Source organism: Mesocricetus auratus, unplaced genomic scaffold, assembly GCF_017639785.1.
Source record: "Mesocricetus auratus isolate SY011 unplaced genomic scaffold, BCM_Maur_2.0 Super-Scaffold_100006, whole genome shotgun sequence".
Taxonomy (NCBI): domain Eukaryota; kingdom Metazoa; phylum Chordata; class Mammalia; order Rodentia; family Cricetidae; genus Mesocricetus; species Mesocricetus auratus.
The window spans coordinates 66,813,260-66,832,918 of NW_024429190.1; the positions used below are offsets into that span (position 1 = coordinate 66,813,260).

The 19,659-nt window shown below is 39.3% G+C and overlaps 1 protein-coding gene across 3 annotated transcripts in view; it reads right to left on the minus strand.

Moving 5' to 3' along the window:
- Adamts3 (ADAM metallopeptidase with thrombospondin type 1 motif 3) overlaps positions 1-19,659 on the minus strand; it is a 207,834-nt gene that overhangs the window by 171,078 nt on the left and 17,097 nt on the right. For all 3 annotated transcript variants that reach the window (XM_040747375.1, XM_040747374.1, XM_040747373.1), the window contains exon 3: positions 13,159-13,565. In XM_040747375.1, the coding sequence (XP_040603309.1) occupies positions 13,159-13,565 (407 nt within the window). The remainder of the gene's footprint in view (positions 1-13,158; positions 13,566-19,659) is intronic.

Below are 19,659 nucleotides of genomic sequence, written 5' to 3' on the forward strand. Positions count from 1 at the left end.
GGTAGGAAGCCCGGAAAGTTCTCTGGTAAGAGAAATACTTAGATTAACAATTATGGGATAAATACTTAAGTCAGAGCTAGTCAGTAAGAAACAAGCAAGGCCAACAGCTTCATAATTAATATAGCCTCCTGTGTGTTTATTTGGGACTGATGCGGCTCTGGAACAGGCTGGCGGGAAGGCTTCTCTCAAGGAAAAGGTTTCCCTTTACACCTGACACTCTGGGGCGGTTCCCATCACTCTGTCTTCATAAGCCCTCTAAAAGGTCATGATGCCCTTAAAATCAAGAACTGCCATTGATCTGGCTGTACATCCAGCAAATTCAACATATGAGAAGCTCTCCCTGAGACAAGGATGCCTCCATACAGTGGCACAACATCCCTATCCTGAGATAAGTGGTGTGTCCCTGACAGCCCATCCAAGGGACAGTTCATTGTACTTAACTTTATAATAAATATCTTTTGTGCTTTAAAATGGTTTTATTTCCTCATCTCATTCATAGTCAAGCTAAAACACTTTCCAAAACTGTAATAGCCGGCAGGATTCTTGGAGCCTTTAGGAACACAGAACTTTTCGTGTTTAGTGGATTAAAAATCATTATCAAAACAATGGATAATGTATTGCTAGAAAGTAAGCATATCTCAGAGTCTGGAAATATAAACACTCATTCATACAGTTTCCACTCCAGACCCTGAGTAAACAACTAACATTTGTCATTACTCATTAGCAAGGGTCAGTGTGCAGTCTTCCTCAGGCAGGGAGGATAAAGAACACAAAACCTAACTCCGGAGTCATGGAACACTGCTTCTAGAAGGAACCTTGGGAAACTACTGATACATTTCCAAATTTGAGTTTCCTGAAGCTGCAGAGATCCACCCATCATGAAAACTGAGAATGTCTGTGACTGTGCCATCAGACCCAACAAAATGTGGAAAGTCCATGATCGCATAACTGTTTCATAAGAAGGGTAGTCAGTGAGCAGACACAGTGTGTAATATGCACCCATTAGGACTCTGACCAGCAATTTAATATCGTTGGTGATTAAAAGGTAGGGAAATGGGTGTCCATGAGATGGCTCAGCAGGTTAACTGCTTGCCCTATAGTCTTGGGTTTGGAACCTCTATAATGGTGGAAGGAGAAAACCGATCCCACCAAGTTCTCCTCCGCATGCACACCATGACAACGCATACTCACATGAATGATGCTAAATTTAATGAATAAAAATAATAATGTAGGAAAAAATTCACCACATAATGTGTCGGTTTACAAAGTGTCTCAAAACATTTAAGATCAAGCAAGTGAACAAAAATCACATTGATCCAATTGACACCCAGTTTTAAGTATTTAAAAACAACAGTGTGACAGGGTGAACACTGCCAATTTCAAAACATTCTTATAGATTAACACATTTGTCTACTTCTTTCTAAGCATGGATTTTAACAAGAGATCCTTCTCTGAAAACCTTATCATCAGTTGTTAGGAGCTAGGAATAAAGTGGCTCAAATCCTTTGCCCATCCTTACATTTTAAGTCTAGATGTGGTCCCACAGTTGAAGCCAAAGTTAGCAATGAGGCACAGCTGACCAAATAGAGATCGCATGGTGACTTAACCTTATCTGGATGCACATCTCTAAGCTAGGGCTGCACTTTTGCCCTGGCAGCAAGTGAATACCCTCCTCAGAGCCAGGTATGAAACTTGAAGGACTGTCCAAAGTCCGTCAGAAAAGCCTGAAATGCTGGCACACTCTCAATAAGATCAAATATCCTGATTTTCCAAAAGAGGTATTATCCTAAAAGTCCTATTGAAAGCACCGTTTTTCACAGACAGTGCTAGATAAAATGCTTGCCACTGTACTTGCCTTGCTAAGGTTTGCAAATTCTGTAAGTATTGCTCATTTTCTCTCAAGAGTCACATTCTCTGCAGCCTACTTTGGCATGGGACCTGCTAGGGTCAAATGACACCTGAGCAAATGGCAACACAATCCTCTTGCCCTATACACATCTTTTACCTTAAGGAAGTCACTGGATGGAGAAGACTTCCAGAAAGTACCAACACTTTCAACTGGCATTAGAAAAGCCTATTAGGTAACCAAAAGTTCCCTACATCCACAAAGTCCACCTTGATAATGTCATTCGAGTTCAAAACAGAATTCCTCTATAGTTGGAGATACATAGGCCCATGCTACCTCTGTTCCCATGCTCTTAAACTACACCCACAGAGGGGTCAATAATACACACCCTTTGATCTTCCCTAGAAAAGAGCATGCCAACATGCATATAAGAAACATTATACAGACTGAACAGGTCATATTTAGGAAAATATATGGATATACACACATGCAGGCAGTGATAATTAGTGAAAAGGGTCATGAATTTGAAGGAGAGCAGGAATGGTATCTGGGAGGGTTTGGAGGGAGGGAAGGGAAGGGGAGAATGTAACTAAATTATAGCCTCAAAATAGCAAAATCAAACTGTAACAACAGTATCTTATGATGATATTTGAAAACCAAGAGTCTTGTCATTATTTCCGCAAAGTATCTTATGTTGATATTTGAAAACCAAGAGTCTTGTCATTATTTCCGCAATCATAAAACAACTGAGAAAAGAAAAGTAAAAAAGAATGCACATTCCTTACCAGGTTGTTACCTGGCTTTATTTGTCATAGAAGACTCCAGACAAGATAAAAATAAAGATAAGGTAGAATGTTAACTAACATCACCAAAGAAATGAGATACAAAATGAATAGACTAAGGAAGACCATCAGAATATATGACCCCAGAAGCTAGGCAATGACTCAGTTAATGAAGGGTTTGACACATAACATAAGGATATGAGTTCTGATCCCTATGCCTACTCGTAATTCCAGTGCTGAGGGGATGGTGAGAGAAGGAGCCCTGGTGTAAAGAGAAGCCTTCCCGCCAGCCTGGTTCCAGAGCCGTATCAGTCCCAAATGAACACACAGGAGGCTATATTAATTATGAAGCTGTTGGCCTTGCTTGTTTCTTACTGGCTAGCTTTGGCTTAAGTATTTATCCCATAATTGTTAACCTAAGTATTTCTCTTACAGGAGAACTTTCTGGGCTTCTTATCCCTATGGCAGTTACATCTTGACTTCCTGTGTTTCTCCTTCCCAGAGTCCTCCTGGACTCCTAGTCCGACCTATCTTGGTTCCCTATTGGCCAACAGTGCTTTATTGACATATACACAGGACTTCTCCCATCACCCTGGTAATAGTAATTCCTGTGAATCCAAGTTCAGTGAGAAGCTGCTTCAAAAACTAAGGAAAGGGGACAGAAAGATGGGTCAGGATTAAGAGCACTGACTGCTCTTCCAGAGGACTCAAGTTCAATTCCCAGCACACACATGGCAGCTCACACCTGTCTGTAACTCCAGTTTCTGGGGACCCAACACCCATGGCAAAAATACCAATGCACATAAAAATAAAAAATATATTTAACAAAAACCCAGGAAAGACACCCAACATTGAACTTTGTCCTCCATTGCATGTATACACAGAGAGAGAGACAGACAGACAGACAGACAGAGACAGACAGACAGACCAGACAGACAGGAGAGATAAAGGGACATCCAATGCCATAGAAATCTTCCTATCTCAACAACATCTCATACTATGATTCACAACTTGAAATACATGCCTACAATGAACCTTAGAGGAATAGTAACATTGCAACCTCTATTCCATTGACATCTCGGAAACTAGGGTGTAGGCTATATCACCCTACTAAAGGAAACGTGTCTACACTAGAGGCTGTTTTACTGCAGTGTGATATGCTATCATAATTACCTTGCTTCTGCTAACTGAAGAATCTAGTCAGTAGAACAAGATGTTTCCAAACAGAATATAAATTAGAGTGTCCCATGTAGCAAGGGTGGAGAATAAGTAAGATGTGAAGTGTGGCTTTACCATGCTTGCAAGTCTCCAGGCAGACAGAGATCAGTGTGCCCCTCAGAGGAACTGTTAACATAGGCCTGCTCACACAATGTGGAAAGTAACATAAAATTTACAAGGACTTTTTTCCCCTAACCTTTACTTCTGAGCAGTCTGTGCTGTCTACAAAAGATTTCACAGTCTCAGTTGGGTGATTGCACTACCTTTCATTTTTAACCTTAATCATTAATAAACCTAATAATAAAATGTTAAAATAACCCTAAGCAGAAAAAAAAGGAAGACTCTTGAGCAACAGTCTGGTTTTCAGGGCTGCACTGACATCCTTTCCAAAGTCTTGATCGGACAAGCATCCCTTTCTACCTCACTGAGGAAAAGAGACACAGAAAGGCTTTGGGGATACTGAGGACAGTACGTGATGGAAACACAGTCCAGGTTTGTCTGGTTCTGATACAAAATTGTGATCACTCGAAACAGAATTCACTGCCCTCAGCCATTTTGTAAAAGGTTTCCCAGTTATCATACTAATTTTTCAAACTAAACTCCTATAAAATGTCATAACCTGGCAGAATTTAGCTACTTTTCATTTTCGCTGATATTTCTTGATTCTAACAACAAAGCTTGACATTATCAGGGCCTAAGCATTCTTTGAAACTAAGATGTAACAAATGGATTCTAGGATTATGGAGTAAGAACTGGAAGTCGCCCTCCTAAACCCATATGCTAGGCACACAGCAAAACATGCAGGGTGACAGGACTCTGGACTCTGTTGAAGGCGAGCAACAGAGAAAGTAAGATACATCAAGGACATGTGTCTTCTCCCAGGAGATAACAGGAGAGCAACTGACATCACATGTCGGCCCTGCATTGGGCAGTTATAGACATGTCCTTGCACACAGCTCACCCACATCACATGAGCTACAAAGGACCTGTCTCCTTTGCAACTGCTCAGAACCGGACTCCGTCACCGAGGGCAGGGGACATGGGAGCCACTGTTCCCAGATCCACGCTCATTGTCTCAGCACCCTTCCCATCCAGCTGAAGTTACTTCAAAAAACCAACACATTCACATTTTCTTTTTATCTTAGACCTTTGTGGAGAAACCGACAATGACTGTTCCAAAGAGACTGTGTATGGGGAGAAAACTAGAAAGTCACTGTGTATACCTGGGGAATAAGGAGGCTGAGGAATAAACACAAACCCCTAGGTTTCCAAGTCAGGATAAGGCCCCCAAAAGAAGCCTGTTACATTTGAAGGGGTGGAAATCAGCAAACTTGGAAACAATGGAGAAGTAACAAATCTGATTTCTAGAACTGATGTATTATCAGACTGAAATGTCTAACATAAAAAAAAACTGACATGGAATACTAAGAAAAGTATGGGTATTCCAAGGGATATGAACAAAGCCAAGAAACATTATATCCAAAAATACTGATGGCAAATCTACTAGGCAAATCAAAGGGAGGATGCAGGAGGCCAGAGGAGACTCCACATAGCTGGACAGGCAACTAATAACTGTTGGGGGTAAGGGGAATTAGCCTCTCCCAGGAATGAGATCCTGGTTTGTCAAAACAAAGTGGTCAGCCCTGAAATCACATATCCACAAACCATGTTAAACAGGCTCAGCGGGTTTATTTATATATTTATGTACTTAACTATATGGGATGGGTACCAATAATAGTTGGTGAGGGACAGGCCATCAATTTGATCTGGAATTGGGGGAACACAGGGAAGGGTCTCAGGGAGGGGACACGGGTGGAGTTGGAGGAAAGAAAGGGGGCAACGTTTTATTTTAATTTTTAAAAAATTGAGTAAAATAATCTTAAAACATATTAAGGAGTTTAGTTTAAAATCTTTAGTTTAAATTTCTAGACATAAAATTTATAAGGATAAGATTTTATGATATCCACAATTGAAACAAGGACCAGAGCTACTAAAAAACAGAGTTTTCATATTTTATTGCTGTTAAAAGAAGTTCAAAATAGTAACTATACAAATAATTGTCATTTAAAAAAACCATGTATGGTTAGAAGTTAAACTTGAAAAAAACTAAGTTCAAAACCAGGATTTATAACTTTAAGACATAAAATGAAATTCCAACAGTGGCCACAAAGAGTACAGCTAAAGGATATATACCAAAGGTGATAATAGAAGAATTAAAATATTTTGCTCCAAAAGATCACCTAGACATAAAGGAAAATAATAATACAGGAAGTAAGAGACAAGAACTACTATCAACCACTTGAAAATAGGCATCAAAATCAAGACCTTTCCTTATCAGTAATTAATTTAAATATAAATGGGCTAAATTCTCCAATCAAGACAGAGATGGACAGAATGGCTTTTCAAAATGAAAATAGGGACTGGAGAAATGGCTCAGTGGTTAAGAGTCCTGATCCTTTCCAGAGGACCCAGGTTAAATTCCTACCCGCCCCTCTCTCCCTGCATGGTGGCTCACAACTATCTGTGACTGCAGTCTTAGAGGATCCAACACCCTCTTCTGGCATCCTTTGGCAATGTGTAAACAATGGTGCACAGAGCATACATGCAGAGAAATATATATATATATACATATATATATATGGTTATTTTTTAAAGAAAATAAATAACCAAGGCTGCCTGCATGGTGTAGGGTATCCAATGGAGCATTAGTAAGACATCAGGGAGAGATCAAGCCCAAGAATTTCCAGTGTCCCAGTCCATAACTGAATATGGATAGGCCCAGTGATGTATAGGTATGGTACAAGTAGATGCAGATGTTATGAATTGATGGGTAAACTCAGTTGATCACAAAATAAGAAGACATGACAATAGAAGAGGGGTATATAGGAAACAGAGAGGGGATGAGAGAATGGGTTAACAGAGAGAGGGCAGTGAATATGAACAGAATGCATTATATACAAGAGTGAAACTGTCAAAGGATAAATTAACTTTTTGCAAAAGAATAGTGTCAATCATACACGGCTTTTTAGCATGTCTGAGAGTTCCTGGAATTACTATACAATAGTACCATAGACCAGGCTGTTTAAGCAGCCGAAATACATGATCTCAGCTCTGGAGACTGGAAGTTCCCCTCGTGGAGTTGGTAGTGTGTTTCTCCTGGGGCCTTTCTCCTTGGCTTGTAGACACCTACTCATCTCCGTATCCTCCCACTGTCTTCCCTCTTTGCTTGCCTTTGTCCTAATCACTTCCTCTTCATAACAGTGGATTAAGGCCTACTCTAATGACCACATTTTTATTTAATCACCAAAAATATCCTTTCTCCAAACACAGTCACATTCTGTGGTTTTGTGAGTGAAGATTTCAGGATAAGAAACTTGGGTGGATACATAGTTCACCAGATAACAATGTGTGTGGGCGTGGGTCCTTACTACACCATAGGGAATTTCTATCCAACTTAAAGAGTTTAGGAAATACCCTTGTAATCCCTTCATAGTCTACTATGACTCAAATGAACACCACACACAGAGTTCTTTGTTTCACAGGGCCTTCTCCACAGACACCACAAAGGCTTCCTCACCCATGGCTAGTTCTCACTTGCTTAAGGTTAGGCATCCAGATTGCCCTCAGCTTACTTAGACCTGAGACTCTGGGTCTCGTCTGTGAGTTCCAATATTCTTCAGGTAAGACGGAGGAGGAGAACCCATTGGCCCCTTTAGAGAAGGATGGAGAATAAGATGTGAGAGCACCTTGGATAGACCATTTACTCCATCACAGAACCCCTTTTTAAAAGTTATCTGCACTGACATTTGTTGCAAACACCACCCGTCATTTGAAAACTCCTGGACAAGAAAGAATGAAAGAAAACATACATAATAAACAATAAGCATAATTTAACTATACAGTGTTTATAAGAAAATCACTTAGATCCAGAGACACAGGTTAATTAAAAGGAAAGCCCAACCCATATATTAACATTAGGCAAAACAGACTTTATAAGACAAGTTACAAGAGACAAAGGAAGATGTATAGTAATAAAAATATATTTAACAATCATAAATATTTGCATATGGAATAACAGGCCATAAGAATATATTAAGAAAATGCAAGCAAGGAAGGAAAGCAAACACAGTTCTACAATCATAACTGAAGATATCAGTTCTACAACCATAGTTGAAGATATCAATGTCTGATACTCGGTAAAGCATAGAACAGTCAGCAAGAGGATGAGTGAGAAAATTAAAACATGCAGCTATAGCTGACCCTTGATCACAAGGATGAGGGATGTTATTCTCTAAACAACTGTAAAGTCTCATGGGACTGGAAATGTAGCTCAGCAACTGAGTATCTGCCTAGAATATGTAAGGCACTAACTAGGTTCAATGTCCTAACACACCAAGAAAAGGAGAGGGGGAGAGACAGACAGAGAGAGAGAGAGAGAGAGAGACAGACAGACAGACAGACAGACAGACACAGAGAAACAGAGAGAGACAGACAGAGAGAGACAGAGACAGAGAGACAGAGAGAGAGATCACATATAAAAATCAACTCCACAAAAACTTAACTGTTGATAGTTTTCAAATGTTTCAAATAACTGTATATCTTACCAATAATAACCAATTACTACACATATTTTACATTAAGTACATTAAATACAGTGAAAAAATACGCAAGAATCTGGAGAGTTGGTTTTCTCTTTTCTGAACTATTATAATGGAACCCAGGTTACATGTGCAATAGCCAAGGACTTTCCATGAAGCACAGTTCCCTTTAACATTTCTATTTAAGACAAGGTCTTAGGAGATATACGTTTTCTGGTACTTACAAATTATGAAGGACACAAACTGCTTAAGGGTAAATAATTAGCATCCCATCAATTTTTAGGAATTAAGCTGGTAATATTCTAGTTCACTACAAGGACAATAGGAAGCTGCAAAATTCTTCTGGCAGCACATAATAAGTACTATAGTTAATTTTATGCAATTATAATTTAAGAATGCATCTTTAAATTTGGTTACAATCTCTTGACTGCAAATGATGCAATGTATGGCTAACTTTCCCCATTATATAATGTGCTTATAAATATACATATATGTATAAATAACTATGTAGAAATACACATTCCATATATGAACATACATATACATACATATATAGACCAGATACTATAACAGAGTATGAATGAATATCAATTCCCTTATTAATAGAGGTATTATTGGTTTGTCAAGAGTTTAGCGAAATTGATCAGATAAAATTATATTACCTTCCTCTACATTTTACTTTAATTTTTGTGTAAAAGTATATTATAAAGCAGAAATCAGTAAAAGACATTAGAAATGCCCTTTAGAGATAGAATGAAGAAACCTGATCAGAATGTAAACACATGGGAAGGTGTGGGAAACACACCAGATGGAAGAAACCAGACTTATATAAATCTTCCTGAAGACTAGCACTTAACTCCTCAAATTTAAAGGCTGGGGAGCCTGCTCCAATTCTCCAAAAGCAAATTCCATACTTCTCAAATAAAATTCCAGGAACTCTAGAAAGAGAACTACTATTTGTACATGCCCACCTAGATACCAGCGGCAAAGTCCACAGGCCCCCAAGGACATGCTCTATGAGGAAAAATAAGGTTCATCAATCCTTGCCGTATTATCATCTGAACACCTAGGTAACTCTGACAGTATCAGCCATCCATTTGAGCTTTCTTTTTCTCTTTCTTCCCTTCATATCCTATCATCCGTGTCCTTTATTCAGGTAACTATGGATCTATTCTACATTGACTCTCTCACATTTTGTTGCCTGGGCTTCAACCTTCATGCAATCATTTTTCTCAAGCTCTCCCTAGTCATATAACCACCCAACTCTACTGCTTTCCCCAGAGGTTAGTAGTTCTTCCTATCCAGTCATTTCCTGCACCCTTGATTATGTTAACCTTCTCAATGCTCCTGCATCAGAATATAGCTTTTTTCCATCAAGACTACTATCCAAGGCAAAAATAATCTTTCCATAATCTAAGCTCTTATATCTCCCCTCTAATCTTGATATCAGCCTTATTCTTTGATTATGTTTCTGCATACATTATTTCCAGTTCCCACTGAAGACAAAGGCCAAATCTCACCTACTTTAATGTCCACTCCAGCCATCAAATGTACAGAGCCTGACATAATACATGAGTGTTTCACTACTGTCCTAACTTGGATCACAGTTTCCTAAGCGAAACAGCACTCATCAAGCTTAAGGGACTCTTCACAGTAGAACTCTGTGGTCTCAAAGTACAGTCCCCCACAAGGCATCATGTCATTTCCACAATGGTATTTTTGCTTGTTGTTTCAAGTATCATTTGCCCAGGAATAATGTAAGAGGCTCTCATAACTGCTTTCACAGTCACCTGTGTATTTATTTAGTACCTTCAAGAGCCTGTGTCAGTTATTAAGTGACATGAAGTATGATAATGATTAAAGATAGGACTAACCCATCACTCTTCATTCTAAGTGCAAACTGGCTGCCTAGCTGCATGAAAAGAGCAGCAAGGTGGATGACGTGGGCAAAAGCGCAAATATGGCATAGGCCACACAAAACTAGATAATATAATCAGCTACTATGGGACATTGCGGGACCAAGCAAACTGTAGTTTAAGAAGCAAGCTTTCAACAGTTATGGGTCTCATAGATTAAATAAATAACATTTACCCATCCCAATGTCACTTTCTTTTCTGTCCCCTTCTATATACTAAGAGTTACAAGTCTTTCATCCTAAAAGAGCCTCATGTCAACCTGGAAACATGGTTTTAATTTTCTTTTCCTCAGAGTTTCTACAGCCTCTAAAATCAGTATATAAACCAGGAAAGTATGGCACTCCCCCCTCTGCCCATCAATGGCCACTTCCACTGGACTCTCTGGAAGAAAATAGTAAGAAGACACTGGCCTAGAAGCAGAAATCCACCATCAGCATCTTAAAGGTCAGTCCCCAGCAACCAGCGTCTCCAAGTACCCTGCAAGTGGCTACACGACCATGCCTATTTTTAGTGCCAAACATTTCACTTACCAGATTGAGCTGAATCTACAATTACCAAATGTTCTCAATCACATGCATACTGTCTGATTCTCCCGAAAACAGACTTGGTTAAAAAGTGCCTCTGCAACCAGACTTACTGAGGCAAGCCCAGCAGCAGTGTCTTTTTGAAGGGGCCCAATCTCAAAGCAGAAGCCCTGAGGATGTTTTTGTTAAAAGCTGGCAACTTCCCACACAGCTCATTTGGTCCTGCCCAAAGATCTGACAAGAATAAAATGCCTATGATATTCACCAGACATGGCTATCTAATATTTTAGAAAAAGGCATTCATCCATCATCACTAAACTGTTAACCTTGACTTCCAAGAGCCCCTGATGCTATGGAAGACTCTCCTTCTCTAACCATCAGAGAACCAAAGGGTCAAGGACAGGAAGGAAGGGGAGAAAGAACAGCTCATCTTTTTCAAGTAAGTTTGTGCCTTTTACATACATTTTTTTACTAGATAAACCCTTATACTTTCATCAGAAGTTAGAAGTCATTTTTTTAAATATGGAAAACCTTAGCACTTGATAATCTCCCTTGATCTTAAAAGCAACCCAGAAGGAAATCATTGACCTCCAGTAACTCAGAGAAGCAATTAATTTACCCATTTCCTTCACTCCCAACCAGTTCTCTCTGATGACAAACCAGGAGAATTAGCAAGGCCACAGGGTATTAGTAAGTCTAGACAAACATAACGTCTTTCTGTTGTAAAACTCATGACACAAGGGTTATAACAGCCATGTTGCTTTGGTAAATTTATAGAGCACAAAAATCAGTATGAGGTGTCACTACTCAAATGAGTGGCTTAATGGTGCAACAGAGCCCATGGCAGGACTCTGTGAAGAAAAGAAATTTTCATCTACAGTTTCCAGCACCATTGTTCTCCTACCTCAGAGTGAAGCACCATCAAACCTTCTCCCCCTTGAACTTCACTTCAGAGTGGAAAGCAACAAGGTGAAGTAGGCCAACTCCTCCTGCCAAAGGCCATCAAAGGCTGGGTATGTTACAGGAATTGCAGGAATGGAGGCCAGGATCATCTTAGGAATAGCTGGAAAAACCCCTACTGACAGAATTGTGGCCAATGATGGTTGGATAATGTGGGATGAGGGGTTGTCTCCTGAAGCAGTTGTTCTGGAAATCTACAGAGAGTAGGGACAATTCTGGGGCTGGGTAGCTCAGTGTTTCTCACCTAGAAATATGATAACCTAGCAAGAAGGACACTACAATTTGTCAGAAACTATTAGTCACTGGATGAAGGTTCTAGGATGGCATATAAGGTAGTCCTCAATCTCATTATCAGGGAGGGGCAATTACGGTTGCTTAGTTTGCCAGTTGGTGTCATCCTTGTAGATCTCTGGAAATCTCAGTAGTGTCAGCTCTCTCCTCAAACCTATAATGATTCCCTCTATTATGGTATCTCTCATCCTTCTGTCCTCTATTCTTCCCCCCAAATCAACCTTCCTGCTCCCCATGTCTTCCTCCCCCCTCCGTTTCTCCCCCTCTCCCTCTCTCCACATCCCTGTTCCCTCTCCCCTCCCCCCATGTCCCCAATCTGCTCAGGAGATCTTGCCTCATTCTGCTTCTCTGGGGTATCATGCATATCTCTCTTGGGAACCTCCCTGTTTCCCAGACTTACTGGCAATAGGATTGTAGGCTGGTACTCCCCTGATCCATGTCTAGAAATCCATATATATTACCATGGCATATGAATGAACTTTGGAAGCCCATTCCACATAGAGGGATGCTCTCTCAGTCTGGACACATGGGGGAGGCCTTAGGCCCTGCCCCAGATGAAACAGATTCTAGAGATCCCCCATGGAGGGCCTCACCCTCCCTAGGGAATGGTGTAGGGATTGGGTAGGGGGCTGGAGGGACTGGTGAAGGGGCAAGGGAGGAGGGGTGGGAGAGGGGGCTGGGATTGACATATGAAGCAAGTATGTTTCTAATTTAAATAAAAAATATAATGGAAAAAGAACCTTCAAAAAACTTATTAGTCCCCTTTGTCTAGTCATGACCCCCCAAATGGAATTAAGCTCCTGTAGTTACAAGACTCAGGAAACCCAGGAGGTTATAAGATTCACAAGGCAGTATACATAAGCTATAACTGTTGCAGGGCAGAGGGCACCTGCACACCACCCACCAAACTGCCTGTGAGTTGGGGTTCCTTTCCACCTCTACCTTGCAATGCTGAAGACACACTGCTTGCCAACACCTGCACACTCCCATGTTCACATGCATAGGAAAGGAAATGAGTCTTACCAGACCATCACAGTTGCTAATGGCAACAGAGGTTCCTGGAATGTCCATGATGTCACCAACATAAGCACAGCTAGTCTGCAAAGGCTCTGTTCTCCAGGTTTTTTCTGAAGCACTTCCGTGTTGATGGCTGTTTCCGGGGTCAGTTATATTCCCAGGTCTTGAAGATGTCTCGTGCCATTCCACAACAGCCCCAGGAGCTATGAAGTGAGTGTTGGGCTTTAGTCGAAGATGAAAATCTCTTCCAAATGCAGTGATGTTAAAGAATAATTGCTCTGAGTTGGATGACACATCCCTGGGTGACCTCTTTTTGTGATTTGCCGAAAGAATATGGGAAAGATAGTGTCCTTTCAGATTTGTGCTAACTGGTGTCACCAGCTCATACTCTCTATATCTCTTTATTGGTAAATCTGTGGGTAAAAAAAGGGAATTGTAAGACATCAGACGGCAGGGTACACAACATAAAAAACCACCTCAAATAGCTGAGCCAGCACACATTTAATATATTTTAAGCACTAAAATCATTTCTCTAATGCACTTAGGTAATTCAATTAATTCTTTTTATTTTAAAAAGTGTATTCAATCATGAACATTTACACCTTGTTGCTATATTTAAGACCATGAATATGTTTCTATAAACTATATCTGGCTCTTTTAAAATTAGGACATACCCCTAAATAACTCAGGGTTCTCATAGGAACTTCCAAAAAAGTTGCTATCATATAAAATTTCTTGATTTTATTTTTTGTCCCTGTAGAATCCCAGAATTTATCCTGCATTCAGTATCTTCTATATGCTGCTTCTGCCCAAAACCTAGGATTTATACTCTAACTTATAACACTAGAGTATATGTTATATTTTTTCAGTCTAACATTCCTGACAATCACATACCACTGATAAGAAAACTGAGTTTCAGGAAGAACCTGAATCCAAAGCCAGCCAATTGTGAAGCTTGGATATAAATCCAAATTATACTACAATACCTACATACACACACACACACACACATACAACACAATTCCCTGTTATACTAATAGTACTATACAACAATACATAGTTCTTTTTTAAAAAAATAATAATAAAACACTAAGAAGAAACCACATTTTATTAATTGATATGTAGAGGCCTAAGAATACAGTATTCTCATTTTATACTGTATTCCTTCCAAGAACAGCCGTCCATCAGCATATGTAGTTGGAACCCACCTTATAACAACATAGGTAGCAATTTCCATACTAAACTAAATCTTTGAGTCAGAACTGTTTCCCCCAGGTTAGTTGAATACATGAACTTGGGAAAGATTAAAAAGAAAAATAGTAGATACTGGAGAAAAGAAACACGGAGCAAAGGGCACAAAAAAGCAAGCATGGGAAGAATATGTGACTTTGAATTTAAAGTTTCCCACCCTTAGAATTATCACCCCAAACTAGTCATGTAATGTGTTCATGTTACCTGACAAAACTGACTCACAAATAATGATTGTCTATAGAAACTGAATCATTGTTATCCCTTAAAGTATTCAGAGCCTAGGGTCCACAATGAACCCATCATGTGTGTGCACTTAGTGTCATTGTAAAATCATTGTGTCCTCAAGTGTAAGGTCCCAGAAGACAGATAAGACATGTTGTAACATGGAAATTTTTGGTGTATATGGTAGGCCACCTATACTGACCAATGTATTAAAACAAAAACCACTCTTAGTTACAAGTATAAAGCAAGTGACACCTCTGCAAGGGTCATTAGGCAGAGGAAGAGGGAAAACTCTGCATAGCAGAGGGATGGCTGGGTTTTATCCTGAGAGCTCAGCCACACATTCCTAAAGCACCTAAGTGAGCAAGTGCATGATGCCAGTCTCCTGACACCCATAGTGAATGTTTCTTGGTTTAGAATGGGGCTGGAAATTTAGGAAATGAACACAAGAGTTATAGGAGCAGAGTGATAGGGGAAAGTGTTCATAGGCAGGTCTAAATCAAGTCCTAGAATGTGGCCTAAGAAGGACCAACCAAGTAAGTTCCATAAGGACAGTGGAACACCCTTAATTTATGTGATATTCTCAATATCAATATATAATAACCTAACATAAGGTTTTCTGTATATATCAGATGCTACAGCCAGGTACATTTGTTCAGTGTATATTCGCTTCTGGTAACCAGACAACTTTTGCTATGTCTATGCTGCTAGTCATACTGACTTCTAGTTCTACTCAGGACGCATGAGCAGAATCTCCCTATACCAATAATCTGCTCTAACTCTTTCTCCATTAGTTTTTTACTTGAAGAGAAGGAGAATGCAATGCTTATATTTAATGTATGGATTTCCTGTCTCCTCTGAATGGAATTCACACAAGAAAGTCTAGACAACATACTGATGCCTGGATTAAAAGACTCGAGAATATGAATGCAGGAGACCCCAAGAGGATACACAGACAGCAGCCTTATATCCTAGACCTCTAAGACAGTTTCAGTTCAGACAATATGTTCTGAATTTTTATTTAAAAGAAAGATGCTACATAAGACCTCTTTCCCTGGTGTAAAAAAATGTATTTTTCAAGTGTAGACATAAGAATCATTTCTTAAATGAAACCCCAAATTCCCATTTTCCCATTGGTAATTAGGGAACTTGGGAAAAGATGAACTCAGAAACCTCTAACACCCTTGAGATAACTAAGGAACTCCCCAGTTGCCTGCTATTTGTTGGTAAAATATGATGCTCTGTGAACTGTGCTTGGGAATGTATCATCCCTAACACAGCAATCATCGTAGGTCAGTATTATTACTCCTATTCTATAAATGAGGAAGTGGAACTAAGCCTAACACAGCAAGCCATGTACCTAAGGAAAAAAATCTCAGTCCTGAATTTGGGCTCTGAATGCACACCCATTCTCCTCCAACTTCAGCACAGATGGAACTTCTCGCTGTCAATTTCTCAGTCAAAGTCTGACCTATAAATGAAAGGTAGCACATAGCACAGCTTCAGTAACTTCTGTAAAAGATTTTAAATTCCAGTTTGGGTAGGAGAAGTGATGAAAGTGGGTAGAAAATTAAAACTATCAGAAGCATTTTAACATATTACAATTACATGAAAACCAAATTATGTTCAATATTTACTTATTGAATGAAAAAAATATGCATTTGACAGACCCATCTTCTACAGAGCAGAACTGTGGGTGGTTAGGAATGAACAGCAATATTTAAGACACCAACAAACTCAATCAACAATCACCTTGATCAAGGTTTATATTCCTGTGAATCATTTCCTTAATTATCAACTGGATTTTAACAGTAGTTACAGCACATGTATTTGTCAAGAAGTTCATATTATGTCAACCAGAGACTCAGTGAATACTAGTCACTAGAAATACAAACACTTAAGGGAATGTCATGTTCAATTTTTTAATTATACAATTGTCTGATCAATGGAATAGAATTGAAGACCCAGAAATAAGTCCACAAACATATGGAGACCCAGCTTTTGAAGGGGAATCCAGAAATACACACAGGACAATACACAACATCATCAACAAATGATGCTGGTTAAACTGGATGTGTGAATGTAGAAGACTGCAGATAGATCCATATTTATCACCATGCACAAAACTCAACTCCAAATGGATCAAAGACCTCAACATAAAGCTAGATACACTAAATATGTTAGAACAGAAAGTGGGCAACAGTGCTGAACTCACCGCTAAGGAAAAATCTTTCTGAACAGAACACCAATAGCACAGGCACTAAGAACAACTATTAATAAATAAGACCTCATGAAACTAAAAAGCTTCTGTAAAGCAAAGTACACTATCATTCAGATAAAGTAGTACAAAACAGAATGGTTAGAGATACCACCTATACATCCAATAGAGAGCTAATATCCAAAATCTATTAAAGAACTAAAAAAAGAAGAAAAAATTGGACATCAAGAAAACAGATAATCTAATTTAAAATGAGGTACACATCTAAGCAAAGAATTCTCAAAAGAGGAAACACAAATCGCTGAGAAACATTTAAAGAAAGGTCCAACATCTTTAGCCATCAGGAAAATGGATATCTAAACTACTTGAAGATATCATCTTACACCAATCAGAATGACCAAGATCAATAAAACAACTGACAGCTCATACTGAAGAGGATGTGGGGCAAATGGAAGCACTCACTCATTGCTTGTACAGCACTTACACAGCCACTATGGAAACCAGGGTTTACAATCTAATAAAGCCACTGCAGATCAGAATGTAAAGTAGGCCATAGCCCTAGAATCTGGGCAGTAGTGACACACACCTTTAATCCCATCACTCGGGAGGCAGAGGCAGGCGGATCTCTGTGAGTTTCAGGCCGGGCTGGACCGATAGCCTCCAAAACAATACAGAGAAACCCTGTCTCGTAAAAAAAACAAAAAACAAAAAACAAAAAAAAAACAAAAAACAAAAAACAAACAAAACAAGGTACCCAGGGACTTATGTGACATCCAGTCTTGAGTCTCTGGCAATTGGTCTCCAGTCACGCTGCAGATAGGATCACCCGAGCCTGGGTAGAGGTAAGAGCTCTCTGGTGACTTGGTTGGTTTGCTTCTCTGACCTTCAGCTTGAACCCCAATATCTGTCTCTGGATTTATATTATTTGTGCTACCAATATATCAACCTTTGACATCTTAGAAATCTTAGTCATATGTTTATTTATGGATTTTTTTCTCTGCTTACACATAAGCTTCACAGGAGCATCTGTTCTCATTACAGAGCCCAAAGTGGGTCAATAGTTTTTGTGAATTAAGAAATGAATGAGGGCAGTTCAAGCCCACGAAATATCTAAAATTAGCATACATTCTTCTCCCTAAACAGCAAATTGTAAAGGCTGACACGGACCTAGAATCAGAACTCTTTGTCTGCAAAACATGTGTATAGTTCTCCCAGATCCTACTGACCTATAAATCAAACATTTCACGGCATTCACGCCTTACAACTTAATCCACCAAGAGTAAGTAATGGGTGCAATTATTAAAACAGACCTCCAGGAAGGCAGGCATGGAGCTTCTCATTCTCAGCAGCAGGAAATTAATTCCCACACTATACCCGTCAAAAAAAAGCCTTTTTTTAAGTTGAAAGTCCATTAAGTCCCTGTCTCTCTTACACATTAAGCATCTCCAGCAGATTTTTCCCCTTAAATTACAGGTAGAGTGTCTTTAGCTTGATCCTACTTCTCCTGCTTGACCAGGGGAGTCCCAGCTCAACCTGGCCCACTAGGATGGGAATCTATGGTACAACCTGTCTGTCAAAGTGAAACTGGGCTCCATCACATTCTCTTTTGTAAAGAGAAACATCTTTGATGTTTCCATTTCTCAGCATGCTCAGAACCCAGGCAGGCAACAGGGAGAGATTCCTCTTTAGGATTTTTTTCAGAACTCAAACCACCCCTAACAAAGTCCTCTCACATGTTCTCTGGCAGCCTGATTATAACAGAGGTTTTTAGGGGGAGAGGGAGTTCTTTTGTACCAAAATTCTTTTTTTTTACAATGTACCTTATTAGAATATACTAATTATACAAAATAATGAGTTTATAACTTTTTTACATGCACTCTGATCATACTGACTCCCCCTTACTTTCTTCCTCTTTCCTCCGTTAGTCTCTACTCCACTTCCTTAGTAATAACTCTTCTGTCCATTTTCCTATCTTAAATCACTCCTTTCACATGTACATATTTGATAGATATATGTAAATCCATAGTCAGATATAATCATTTCACACCAACCTCATCAAAAGTCACATCGAGTATCTACAGAGAGGTTGAAAATTCTAATCCCAAAACCCATAGAAAAATGGACCCAAGATACTCTAAAGTCTGAAATCCTGAAAAGAGTGGAAAATGGACCCAAAATGCTCTAACTTCTGAAACTTTGAGGGTGGATAATATGTCATAAGTAGAAAATCTACACTTAACTTCTCGTGACACACCAGGCAAAATGCCGGTACAATAAAATGTATAGGATTGTCTTTCAACTATGAAATATATAAAATGTATATGAAGTATAAGTGAATTTCATATTTTGGGTTGGTTCTTACTCCTATAATATCTCATTGTATAGATGCATATCTTCCAAAATCTGAAACACAAAACATTTACAGTCCTGGGCACTTCAGATAGGAGCCTCCAGCTTGTATTAGAATTACTTGATTTTCTGTTTGAATATCAACTATGGTGGATTGTCCTAATAGCTTCTAAACTTGAATCATCTCTGAGGTTTTAGATCCTTTTACATATGTCTGTGTTTTTAGCATGATACAATACACACAGTAAACAAATCAAGGCAAAATACACTCAAATAAAACAACACCTTTCACACTGTAGCTGAAATCCGTCAGTTCTCTGCTGAGAATCCTTAACTCATGTAAATCAAAATGAATATTCAGCTTGATCCTCTGACTTCACCATTTCTGCTCACAGTGTGCTGATAGTCATAAAACAAGTCAGGAAGTTACACCAAATTTTCTTCCCATTATGGTATTGTTCAAGACC